Here is a 13,840-nt window from a genome sequence, read left to right as displayed (position 1 = left end):
ACCTGCCCATAGTACCACTACAGCTCTCCTCTGCTTCACAGACACAGTAAACCGTCTCAAAAATGAAGGCCTGCAAGTGTCAACTCTTTTTTTGGATATGTCCAAAGCATTTGACACAGTCTCGCACCAAATCCTGCTAAACAAACTAAACCAATATCATCTATCTAATTCCACTCTTACCTGGTTCCAAAGCTACTTAACTGACAGGTACCAAGCTGTGAAATGGGAAAATTCTCTCTCTCCTCAGCTGCCCATAACTATAGGAGTCCCACAGGGTTCTATCTTAGGACCACTACTATTCACAGTCTTCACAAATGACCTCCACACAGCATGCATCTATAATTCAGTATGCAGATGACACTACCTTAATCTGTGCTGCACAAAACATTCCCACCCTCCTGCAAACAACTCAACTAGCATTCTCTGACGTTGAAAACTACCTTACCAAAGCCCAACTTATCCTCAGTCCAAAGAAAACTCAGCTTATGATTATAACCAGTTCTAACAAAAACACTAACAGTCAATTCACTATCTACTCCACAAATGCTACTCCAATTGCTCCAGTGGCACAGGCTAAGCTATTGGGAATAACCATAGACTCCCACCTAAAATTTGATAGTCATCTGAACTTAACTATTAAAAAAGTACATGCCAAACTGGGGTCACTCTACCGTATCAAACCATTTCTTACCAACAACACAAGATCAGCCATTGCTCGCTCCCAACTTCTATCCACCCTACTCTATGCATCTCCCATTCTGACTAATTTCAACAAAACTGAACTAAGCAAAATGGAAGCTTGCTATAACAGAATTGCCCGCTTTGCTGCAAATTGCTCATATAGAACTCATCACTGTACTGCTTTGAGACAGCTCCACTGGCTTGAACTGCCCAACCTCCTAACCTACAATCAGCTCTGCCTCTGTCATTCTATCTATTACCTCCCCAATAAGTGTCCTGCCCTCAAAAACCTAGTACAACATCACTCAGCCAAAAGGCCTCTTAGATCATCAAGCAAACTACTACTAGAAGTCACCAACAGCTACAATAGCTTTGGAGATGCACTATATAGTAGTTCGGTGGCTAAAAAATGGAACTCTGTCCCTACTAGCATTCAAAACACATCATCCAAAGCCTCCTTTAAAGACCTCATCAGGCAACATCTCAAGCAAAGTTGGCAGTGCCATGATTGCTCCCCAGGCTAGTGAAAGCGGATAACATATGCATACTAAATCTAGAGCAATTGATAATAGTTTTTCAATCTTACTCACAAACACTGGCTAATCTACAATGTATGTACTGTACCTGTGTACTATGTATGTATTCTACCTACATTCCAAAGTTCAGCTGTATACCACAAATCTATTACTTATCTTTATTTTTAAAATTAATATCTTTTTTGATTGTTCTCTCCACTGTAACTGTTTGTGCCGCATACCACTGTAAAAACATGTCTCTTGTAATTTGTGTGTATACTGATTATGTCTAAATAACTAAATGTGTCTGTAATTTTTCTTTGTGGAGCTTTTCTCCCTGGGCCTCTGCTGAAAAAGGGGCTTTTCGGCTCAGTCAGACACCCCCGGTTAACAAATGTAAAATAAATAAAAATAAATAAATTTGGTGCATTACAAGGGAGGCTAGGGGTTCTCCACTCCTGAGTGTGCCCTCCTTTGTACGAGAAGCCTAGTAACTATGAACTTGTTGTCAGTTTTAGTCATTTCCTTTTGCAGTATTACCAGTTTATCACATTTTTAATTGTAATATAGGCAATTCTTCAAGGGCAACTTACACTGAATTTGTAGATGAAGCATTGAGATGTAAAGTTGTTTGCCAGTAGCAATCTCTTCATTAGTTACATATTTCTTTAATGTGGAATTATTCAGATAATTTTTCTTCTGCAAGATTGTGCATTGAGTGATATTGGTGGATTGTAATGACAGGTTTAGCCTATTATGGTTGAAATTTTCTGAAATGAATAGCGTTATTGATTTTATACATTTCATTGCTTATTAAAAGAATGTTAAACTGCAATTTAAAATGCTTTCTAACAAGTGGCAGTGGTATTATACAAGGAGTATAATTTACTAGAATCAGGAAGGTGAATCAAAGAATGAATATATGCATGCATGGCCCTAAAAATGTGTGCAAGGAGTCTGTTTTGAAAACAGCCCAAAGATAAACTTAATGGCCAGATGGATTTTCTATGAATGTGGGTTTTCATTCCATTTCAATGGCAAAGAAGTTTAATGGTTATGCTAAGTCTGTTTTCATTGCGAGATTGTATTGTTTAGTAAATGTTTGTGCTATTGTAGCTTAAGCTACTGTACAGAGGGAGGAGAGAGGTTGCTATTCTGCTTTTCACTGAGCTGTAAGACTCGCTCGGCTAACCCAAAGTAAATTATACTGTAAGTTAAGCAACCCTTTGAAACAAGGCACATGGTCTTCTATTTTTTGAGGACATGACTTTTATAGTAAAATATGTGTGAAGGAGCAACAGATAAAGCAGGTTTATTAAAGGAAAATTCCACCGTCCTTCACTTTCAGTTTAACTACATTATAAGGTATCTTTCTTTCTATGCATTTAAATAATTGAAGGAAAAGACTGAAGTGGCCTTCTTGGAGAGTGGCCTACCTGTGGGTGTGGCTTATAGGGATGTGCATTAGTACGGTGTGGGTGGAGCTTAAGGGGCGCTGGAGTACTACTTCGCCTAGGGCGCCATTTCAGCTAATGCCGGCCCTGGTCATTTTTCCACAATAACATCAAAGGCTGCACACAGTCAGCATGGTCTGCCATTTTGTGACTGCCTCCTTAATTCCATAATGTGCACTAATTAGCTTTTTATAATATGCTTAAGTTACACTGATGTAGTTTCTTTTGTTGTGCATCACTCAGGGAAGTCTCTTGCAAAGCTTGTCATTCTTGTCATTACTTATGCTAGAAATTACTTGCTAGCATTATACTCAAAACCAGTTTGCTTAAGTTATATTCATACCTTTCATCACTTGTATAAATCATGAAATTAGTAGTTATTTTTATATGTTAACCAGGTAAATTCATTAGCTCAAAAGCTTCTTTTCATCACCAGCCTGAAAGCACTGTCTCATTAACATAGTTGGCAAATGAATACTAATAGGTTCGTAGGTATATACTATGCTAATGACCACCAGGGCCGTTATAAGCCTAGCCATGCAATACAACCCAGTTGTGCCCCTATGCTTCATGGGCATTTATTAGGAGGGGCTATGTTAGGAAGTTTCTAGAGGTTATATGGGGGGGCGGGTTATCTCTAAGGTAAACACCTTAACCATTAAGCCAACCTCCCGTTGGTTGTGTCAGTTTGGGGAATATTGTCTGCCTATATTAGAGCAAGGGGGGCAGACTTTCCGATTTCTCATCCATTGGTCAAGATTACATGTAAATGGAGTCAAACCCTGGAATGCAGGATGAAGCTTATTAGCAGCTCGTAGCCATAAAAATCTGTGTGAAACTGTCTGTAATTAACATGCTTATCATCTAAAACACTTGTACTACCTTCAGGAAAATCATCTTTATTACAGGGTCACATATTTTTTCTTTTTTTTATGATCAAGCATGGGAGTTAGCACAGAGCTATGAGCTGTTAATGAATTGCTTTGTGAAGTCCAGAGTTTGATTCCCTCAGCCTTTATTTTCCACCATCTGAATGAGCAAGTCAGTTAACCATACAGTGCTCCCAAGTCACCACTGAAAAGGAAGACTTTCGACTAGTGGACACAATCTGGTTAACAAATAAAATAAAACAAAATCTCTTCATGCAGAAAATGTAATATTACTTTGATAAATTGCTTGTGTCAGAATAACACGTCTAACTGCACAAATCAAGCTAAATGAATATTTTTTACAGAATTATTTTATTTTGCTACAATAAAACTCACCATACTCAGATAAAACTTATTTTTGTTTTTTTAGCAGTGTTCCTTCGTGTTCCTTCTTTTGCTATCTAGTCATTCCTCATGGCAGCTCAGTTAGACTGCTTGTTCCCTCTAGGCAAGAATCCCACAGCCCATTCATTCATTGGGAGCAGTGATTGAGCATACAGGGAACAGTACCATCATCCGCAAGAAAGAAAAAAGGTCATTTTATTTTATTTTATTATTTATTTTCTTATTGTCCCTGTTGACCAGGAAAGCCTAACTGGACATTGTAAAACCCCTTTTCAGCAGAAGCCCAGGGAGAAAAGTTTCACATGCACACATTAACAAAAATACTCAGACTGTAGACAAATAATGTGCAACAATATTCATTGGTGTGTACATAATTTAGAACAATACTCTTTAAAGAGGTAGTAGCTGCGGTGGTGGTGCTGCGGTAGCGTTGTCGCCTCACAGTAAGATGTTGTCCTGTTCAATTCTCAGCTAAAGTGTCTTCTGTGTGGAGGCATGCGTGAATGGGCGTACCTTCGTTGAAGGTTGTGCGTCAGGCCTGGCAAGCTGGTACATAAAAATCTACTGCCAATCATTAGCGGACCAGAGTTCCACTGTGGCAACCCCTAACCGGGAAAAGCCGAAAGATACAACAACTCTTTAAAGAGGTAGCAGATAGACAAGTATTACAAGTTGTAAAAGCTGGTATTTCATGTTAACTAGGCAAAATAACAATAGTAGATTTGGCATGTAAATAGTAAGGCCAGTTTAGATAGTCAGTATTAGATATTTTATGATCAGAAGTATATAGTTAGGAGTGGTTGAGTGATAAGAAAAGGTAAAAAAATAAGATTAGGTTGGACTGTCTCAAACTGTACAGAAGTTGATGAGGAGATACCAGATCTGGGTGAAGTTAAACAGGGTTAGATGGGATTAGGAAGGGGAGAAAGTTACAGTGGTAAAGATATGAAACTAGTTAGTAGGAAAAGGGAGATGTGGGGTGAAAGAGTAGTGAAAGAAGGGGGAGAAAAGGAAGAGGATGAAAGAACATGAGGAGGTGAATTAACATGGAAAAGAAGGAAAGAGAAATTAGGTGCAGAGGAGAGTCAGGTGTGAGGCAGTAAGGAAAAGGAGATTTTTGTGATGAAAAGGTAGGAAGGAAAGGGAGATGTTAGTGAAGGAAAAGGTAGAGGATAGGGCTGATTTTAAGGTGATGTTTAGTTACAGGAGAAAAGATTTAGAACATTTGTTCTGGGAGAAAACAGGAGCATAGCCAGGAATTATTTAGATGTTGCTTTAATGTCTGTTTTAAACTGTTTGGTTTGTCACAGGCGAGAGAGAAATTGAGTTCTAGAGTTTTTTCTGTATGACCATAACTTTTTCCCATCAGAAGCTTTTCAGGGCTCTGTAGTTATTGCTGAGCATGGACACATCCATACTACCACATAAGCCAAACCTCAGGTGAGAGTACACTATTGTGCAGTATGGTACCACTGCACTTTAACTATAGATGACTCACCTACAATCTTGTAGATATTGCTAGTGGAGAGAGTCAAATCTGCCTCACCCCAAACTACACATGCCCAAGCTAGTATAATTTGCTTATTCGCATCCTCCCATGCCCAGCTTTTCCAGTGCTTGTGGCACTAGTTGAACATGAGTTGTCTAGGTCATAGCCAGGGCATTATACCTGGACACCATCAGTATGGACCTCAGATAGAACTTGTGTCTTAATATTATTGTGGATTGACCGGTTTTTGTTGCACAGTAAATACTTTGCTGCCTTAATTCATCCTAGATATACAGACACTTTTCTGGATTCTTGCCTACAAGAGGTTTAGCTTTGTGATTTTCCCCTTCCTTCTTGTCTAATCAGTTTTGCTGCTGGTAGTTGTGAAATACTTAAGCATGCATTAGCTGGCCATATTTCCAGTGGTCCTGTTTTTGCCAAGTTAATCTCATTCTGCTAAAATGTTAGATAAATATTTGGAACCAGAGCTGTACATTCAAGAATGCACTATACCATCAGACCACCGCTCATAAGCTAAGTTTAGAAACACTTCAAAAAACCTTGAAAGACAACTGAATGCATCTCCTTTAAAGAAGAAATAGGCTTCACTGAAAAACTGTCAGCGCCCTCTTAGCTTAGGTAATAAACAAGAAATGAAACTTCAAAAGTCATTATTAATGGCTCTGTTCATGTTTGGCTCAAAAGACAATATCATCTGTCTTTGCTTCTACTTTACAAGTCTCAGCCCTTGCCTTCTCTTACATACCCCCTCCACATGAATATGTAGACACACATAGAACTTAAAAAGGCTTTCCACCTTTCTATACTTCCATATCTCAAAAACAGTCAAACATTTAGCGTCCCAGATTCTGAAAGATATGTGAAGATTTAGAGATTTTTGTAAACTATTAATTATGTGCATGGCAGTTGTCTTACGTTTTTACTTCATGATGGCTTACAGTGCTTCCTTCTATTTTTCATTTATTGGCCTTGAATTTACTGACTAAATGATTTGTCTTCTTGGATATTATGCAAATATTATTCCAGAAATGAGTTACAATGGTCTCTGTTTTTACTCATTTGCTGAACAAATAATAAACAGATGTAACTTGATTATTTGTGATACAACAAACATTTACTGAATGCTTTTACAATGTCGCTGTCTACCTATCTCTGCCAGAAGGTGGAAAGACGTGTTCCAACATGTTAAGAAGAGTGGTTCTAAAGGTCATGTAATCAACACCCATGGTACCGAAAGTGATTAAACATAACTAATTCTTAAAGAAATTTCATAAAAGTGAGTGATTCTGAAATAAGTAAAATGTGCTGTAAAATGTATTTTATTTTCAGGAATGATGCGCAGAAACTCCATTGGTGGAACCAGCACCGGATCCCCAGAACGAAGGCTGAATAAAGGAATGCTGTTTACCTGACTCTGTATTAAACTGGTAAGTCTTTAATTAGACTACATAAAAAAGAGCACTGTCACAACAGAAAAATAACTAAAACATGATAAACTGTATGTAAATACGTTTATTCTCTAGGCTCTCCATGTTGACAGTTAGCCCATGTCCTCCAGACTGCTCTATGGACTTGTTAACTCTCCCCTGGACTATTGCCATATATTTCCTTTATATTTCTTCCCACAAGCTTGAGTCAAGCTAGCCGAGAGTAGCAACCACTAATAGCATGCTGACTTTTTTGTTACTAAGCCCTTGTCCCCCATTTGCATGCTTGTTCATGCCCAAGTGGTTGATCTGCAATAGGCTTTTCTAATGTAGGTCTTTGTTGCTGTGTGTGTGTGTAGTATAGTCAACTGGTCCATCCTCCTTGCAGGCTGTACCCCACGAGCAAGCACTGGAATCCACTGTGACTTTAACCACAATGAGTGTTCATGGACACATTTCCCCCCTTACTGGGAAGAGCCAAGCAGTCTTAAATTTCATCATTCCCCTTCCTTCCTATACCAGTTCCAATAGGTGCCAGAGTGGCTAGTTGGACTCCAGTCACCTGGTTCATAGGCAGGGCTTCATCTCTCTATGCCAACAGAGCAGAGCTTTGTATATAAATGTTTTCAAGTTTTTGATCTCCGTCAAAAAACTGAAAGGAATATTTGGAATAATATTGTTTTATATAATACACTCATTCAAATCATATGTATTCATAGAGAAAAATATATATAGGGAGAAAAAAGTCCAAGTTATTCTTAAAAGACAACTCCCATGGGAATACAAACTGTATATTTCAGCACTTTTTTTTAGCATATCTTCATGTTTCGTACATTTTCGCCTCTTCATCACTCTGTGTGGTTAGTATTATTTTATAATTTGTTATATCCTAAAATTACTTTTTAATTTTAGGATATAAAATTTCCCATATGGATGTGATTTTCTTTTTTATTCTGTCCTTCTTCATAGGATCATAGGATTAATGGCCTAAGGCCCTTACAAGCCTAGCCAAGTTCTGCCCTTATTTCCACAATCAACACCTATTGTCCCTGTCCAAGAGAGACACAGGTTTAACCCCGTGGGTAAATTTATGGTTACCCATCCAATAGATCGTCCAGACTGAGCTTGAAGAGGGCCAAAGAGGTGCTCTGCTTGACATGAATTGGAAGTCTGTTCCACAGGTGCGGTAACCTCTGGCAGACATACCTGTCCCTTCAGCAGGTTCTATTAATGTCACATACCAGGTTAAGGTCTTTAGAGCGAGTAACCCTTGTATTATTTGACTTATGGATATGCAGCATTTCCAAGAAAGCAGAGTCACAGATTACCTTATACACAAGGCAGAGATTGCCTCTGAGTAGTCTGTATAAAACAGAATAAAGTGACAGTGATTTCAGACGATCCACTTAGGACAGATGCTGAATACCTTGAATTCTCCTTGTGAGGAACTTTTGTGGTCTCTCCAATTGCTGCAGGTGCCTGGATAGGTATATACCAAAAAGGGCATTATACTCAGCTGTTGGCCTGATGAGAGAAGAATACGGGGAGGTTATAACTTATTTTTTTTATGGAGGCAATGCCCTTACTTATAAGATGAGCAATATAGAATGCCCTTCTTAATATTGTGGAGACGTGGAGATCAACGGTAAGGTTGCTGTCAACTTGTGTGCCCAGGTCTGTCACCACTGAGTGCATGCTTAGGGTATTCTATTGATGTGGTCGTTAGCAGGAACACTGCTCTTACTGAAAGGGACCAAGACCCTCTTGTAGGATGTTGCTATTGTTTGAGGATTCTGTGACCACTCCCAGTTTCCAGTTGTCAGCAAACCTCTCAGCCACAAACCTTTAGTTTTTAGCTTGTACTTCGGAAAAATAGATTCTGAACAGTAGAGGTCCCAGGACTGATCCCTGTGAGCACCACTGGTTATGGGTCTGCTGTTGGAGGTGGATTCCCCTATTTTGACTGTATGGGTTCTATTGGTGAGCCAGTTAGTGACCCAGCTAACAATATAAGGGCTGATACCTAGCTGGGTGAATTTGCCAGTAATGCCTGAGTGGGAAATAGTGTCAAAAGCCTTACCAAGTCCAGGTAGGCTGTATGCACAGTTTTATCCTCATCCAGGGCTCCAGTGACTGTTTCAAAGAAGTCCACCAGGTTAAACAGGCATGATCTCCCTTTGACAAATGCAAACTGAGTAGGGTCAAGTGTTTGGAGATTATCTATATCTTTGTTGATAAACTCCAGGGTGAGTTGCTCCATGGCTATGCAGATAAGACTAGTCAGGCTAATAGGGCTATAGTTCCTGGGGTCACTGGAAGCACCACCCTTGTGCAAGGCAGTTTTCCATTTGGCTGGGATGAAGCCACTGCTTAGACTGATTGAAAACAGTACCCAATGGTGTTGCTAATTCTTATTGGATCCCATATAGTACGCAGACTGGGATGTTATCAGTTCCCATAGATGCTGTGTTTTTGGCTATAGAGAGGGTATTTACAACATGCTCTCTAGAGATACAAGGTGGGGGAGAGGTGGAGGGAATGTCATGGGGTATTTGTGGTGAGGACAGGGGAGTGACATTTTCACAGAACCTGTCAGCTAACAGGTTTGCTATGTCCACAGTCTCAGTGTATGTGGTATCATTAACTACCAGTTCGGCGCAAATTAGGCTACGGATGTAACTAAAAAAATGCTTTATGGTTGTCCATAGTTGAGGACGCTAATTTGGATTCATAGTTTGCTTCAGAAGACTTCACAAGAAGTCTTATTTGCTTGTTTAAGCTGAGGTGGAAGTGTTTCCAGTTTAGAACACACTCTCACTTACTTTTGGACAACAATTACTTCCTCTTATTGTAAAGCCTGTTAATGGCAGTTGTCCACCAGGCAGGTTTGCTCTTCCTTGAAGAGCTTGTTTTGGTCCTGTCAGGTGCAGCAGCGTCAATGCAGATGTTCTTTGTGTTTCACTGTTGCAGTCATTGCATTTGGGTTATCCCTGCCAGAGTAGCCCTCGGCTGGCCCAAATACCAGAATCTTAGTATTTCTGCGTCGGTTGCTGTCGCTTCAGGACTGACGTTAGGTCATCAGTTGTATAAAGTAAGGCAGCCAACACCATTACATCAGTCTTTCTTGCCGAGGAGCCCAAAGCAGAAGCAGTTTGCATAATGCCAGTCGGCCGCTACCTGAGTTTCATCTTCCGAATTGAAGCTGAAGTCTTCTAAATCTAAGTAGCCCGTTGGGGATCCTTTTTTCTTGCACTAACTGATGTCAGACTGATGTAGTAATTGGTTGTTTGGGACCATTCCTAGCTCTTTTGTAGTTCACTGCTTAAAATCCGCCTCTGGGCATTTTTTTCCTGGCTATACTGCTCAGACAAGCTCCACGTGGGTTTACAGAGCAAGGAACTCGAAAAAGCAACTACCGTCTGGATTTAAGTATCTTTGCTTTTTTTTCACTGAAAATAGCTTCTGCTGCTTACTTTGAACTAGCCTGAACTGTTTTTTTACTGATTACTGCATTTATTTTAAAATCTGCACTTAACGTTACATTTAGTCGAATTTAATCGAAAGTTTGCTTGTTTGTTTGTTTAATTTAACTGTGGAGGCTGCCCACTAAAGTGTGCTAGCCTGTGTAACTAATTTATCACTGTCTCTGCATTTTCTGTGTATTTCTACAAAAAAAAAACAAAAAAACTAATCCTTGTTTTCCCGCCTTTCTCGACTAGTTTAGACCAGTATACAGGCATTGCTGTATTCTGGGCTGTGGTGTAGTTCCTGTGTTGTCCATTACCTTACTTGGATAGAAGGAAGTTTCTTTGCTCACCAGTGGGAGTGGAGAGCCTTGAGTAGCCTACCTGTCCTTGGGGGAAGTGACCTCAGCACAAGAAGCTGTAGTAATTGGTTGTTTGGGACCATTCCTAGCTCTTTTGTAGTTCACTGCTTAAAATCCGCTTGCACGGCTTTTGCTGTGATCGCATAGCGCAGCACCGGTTAAACAAGGTTAAACTTTTTCTGGCTCCGCCAAGTCTGCTCTTCAATTTTTCCCTTAGAACTGTTCTACTTGCAATCTAAACAGCCTATACTCTATCTGAAAAGCTCAGCACTTGCTCCTAAAGCATTTTTATACAGATAAAGCACTCTTAAACAAAACAAAGTACTTCATTCACCTAAATTCTGTTGAGTACCCATTTCCCTATAGGTCCTTCCTGACTCAGTTACACAGCAATCTTTTTCACTATTTCTAGCATGTCGAAGGGTCAGTTGCTGGCGTCCTCTCCTGTTCAGTTGGTGAATCTGGGAATCTTGAGGCAATGTTACAATTGCCTCGTACACAGACAACCCTCTCCTCCTCCCAACAAATACAAATATATGCGAGAGATGCAACTATATAGCCAAACTGGAGGCTGAGCTCTCTCAATTCAGTACTGGCAAGACCAGTCAGGAGGAGAAGGTAACCACGCACACCACAAACCCAGTCTCACACAGAACTATCACAAATGCAAACCAAACACATAAACACACAAAAACATACTCGGAGGCGCTGATTAAAAATCTACCAAAACAACAGAGGCCTCCAAAGCAGACACCCAAGCAACCAACACCTCAAGACATAGCACATGCAACACATAGTTCACAAAGTCAGTGTGCTAAACAGTCACAGCCCTTAAGGCCAAACAACATGCCAGACACACTTGTAATAGGTGACTCCATAGTCAGACACACTGACGTCCCGCTCACCAGACTGAACAAGGAAAAGGTCACAGTAAGCTGCCTGTCGGGAGCTAGAATCTGCCACATAAATCAAGCACTCAGGTCACTCCACAGCAAGTACAAATATGACTCAGTTATTGTACATGCCAGTGTGAACGACCTGAGATGTACCTCCCTGGACTACATGAAAAGAGACATAGAGGAGCTCCCTAATTATGTAGCCCAGGCCGGTATGACCCTGACCCTGAGCAGCATCTTACCCTCACCAAGAATGATGCCACAGTACAAAGACAAAATGATCAGTTTTAACAATTGTCTTAATTACTGGTGTCATTCTATGGGGATCCAATGTCTGTCTGCTTGGGATGACATGCTTGACAAGCCACGCTGCTTCGCAAGGGATGGCTTGCACCTGTCACCCCTGGGCTTCCGGATATTGGCCAAGGCTCTTGCCACCCCCATAGTGCCTTTTTTAGGCAATGCTCAAATGACAAACCTACCTCCCTAGAAAACACAAGTGGAAAAAAACTAAGGGTAATGCTGCTCAATGCCAGAAGTCTAAACCTCAAGATGCACGCCCTCGAAGCCCTCCTCAGTATGGAGAACATCAATGTCTGTGCAGTGACTGAAACCTGGTTCAAGGCTCCTGAGAGCACCCCAGCACTATCAGGTTTTACCTCATATCATGCTTTCCAGCCCCAAAACTTGGACCGAACCACAAAAGGAGGGGGAGTATCCATTTTCATCAAAGATACCCACACCTCCAGGTTAGTGGCAATGCACGAAGCATCAGAGACTATCCAGGTGCAACTAACCATAGGCAAAACTGCCTTACAGTTTGTAGCATGCTACAGACCACCCTCGCAAACTCAGGAACCCCACACAGCCTTCCTGAAGACACTGGAGAGTATGAATGTCTCTCCAAATACCATCATTTTGGGAGACTTCAACTACCCAAACATAGACTGGAAACATTACTCAAGCCCCAACACCCGAGCCCAAACGTTCCTAGAATTCATAAACTCAAATGCAATGGAACAACTAGTCACCATTCCCACAAGAGGAGACAATATACTAGACCTGATCATCACAAACATGGGGACAAAATGCTCCACACCGGAAGTATATCCCTCTTTGGTAAGATCAGACCATAAATTAATTTCACTGGAAATCCACATCCCGCCCCCAACCCCTGCACAAAAGACCACAGTGAAGAACTTCTCAAAAGCAAACTTCACACTTCTTAAGACTGAAGTGGTATCCTTCAAGGCCCCTGGGCCAGTGGAAACCACAACCCACACTGCTGAATCCTTTGCAAATGCCTTCTATGGGCACCTTCAAGAATGCATGGATCATGCAATCCCAAATAAAACCAAGACCCATTCCCCAAAGGCAGGCGCCCGGTCTGGTGGACCCCAGCCATAAACAAACTTTACAACAGGAGGAGGAAGCTACTACATGACAGAGCAAAATCCCTAAAAGGGAAGGCATCTCTGATCAGTACTAGCAAAAAACTACGATCACTCATAAAATCATCCAAGGCCAACTTTGAGAGAAAAATCGCAAAAGACACAAAAGACAATCACAAGGCCTTCTTTAGCTATGTTAGAAACCTGGGTGGAAACTCCCAGATATGCTCAGAGTTAGTCCAAAATGACACAAAGTACACTGAACCCACTGACATTGCCAACATTCTGGCAGACAGATTCAGTGCAAATTTCTCCTCTCCCTCCCCCCCAAAAGGAGAAATAACTATCTCAGCAGAGTGTAGCCTCCCTAACATCTCAGACGCCCAGGTGAGAGCCGCCCTCTCTAAAGCTAAAAACACAGCATCAATGGGACCGGATGGTGTCCCGGGCTGTGTGCTACATGAACTCCAAGAGGAACTAAACCCACACATAAGGCTGCTGTTTAATCTTAGCCTTACTACAGGATACATACCCAAAGAGTGGCGTACGGCAACAGTGGTCCCACTTCACAAAGGCGGTGCTTCTACGGACCCTGGAAATTACCGCCCCATAAGCTTGACAAGCCTGGTCTGCAAAGCTATGGATAGGATCATTATGGAACTCATAAACAAAGACATTGGGGACCTACAGACATTGGATTCTACCCAATTTGCTTTGTCAAGGGCAGATCCTGCCTTTTGAACTTGGTCGACTTTTTTGAAACAGTCACTAAGGCCATTGATGAGGGTAAGGCAGTTCACACAGCCTACCTTGACCTTGCAAAAGCCTTTGACACAATACCCCACTCAGGCATCATAGACAAACTC

General features: G+C 41.1%; 1 protein-coding gene across 2 annotated transcripts in view; it reads left to right on the top strand.

Moving 5' to 3' along the window:
• WNK4 (WNK lysine deficient protein kinase 4) overlaps positions 1 to 13,840 on the top strand; it is an 895,969-nt gene that overhangs the window by 836,197 nt on the left and 45,932 nt on the right. For both annotated transcript variants that reach the window (XM_044054689.1, XM_044054688.1), the window contains exon 19: positions 6,764 to 6,861. In XM_044054689.1, the coding sequence (XP_043910624.1) occupies positions 6,764 to 6,846 (83 nt within the window). In that variant the 3' untranslated portion in view covers positions 6,847 to 6,861. The remainder of the gene's footprint in view (positions 1 to 6,763; positions 6,862 to 13,840) is intronic.

This window comes from Protopterus annectens, chromosome 13.part0 (assembly GCF_019279795.1).
Source record: "Protopterus annectens isolate FY-2018-M chromosome 13.part0, PAN1.0, whole genome shotgun sequence".
Taxonomy (NCBI): Eukaryota; Metazoa; Chordata; order Ceratodontiformes; family Protopteridae; genus Protopterus; species Protopterus annectens.
Note: the sequence above shows the minus strand (reverse complement) of the source record. Positions and strands in the feature narration are given on the sequence as shown.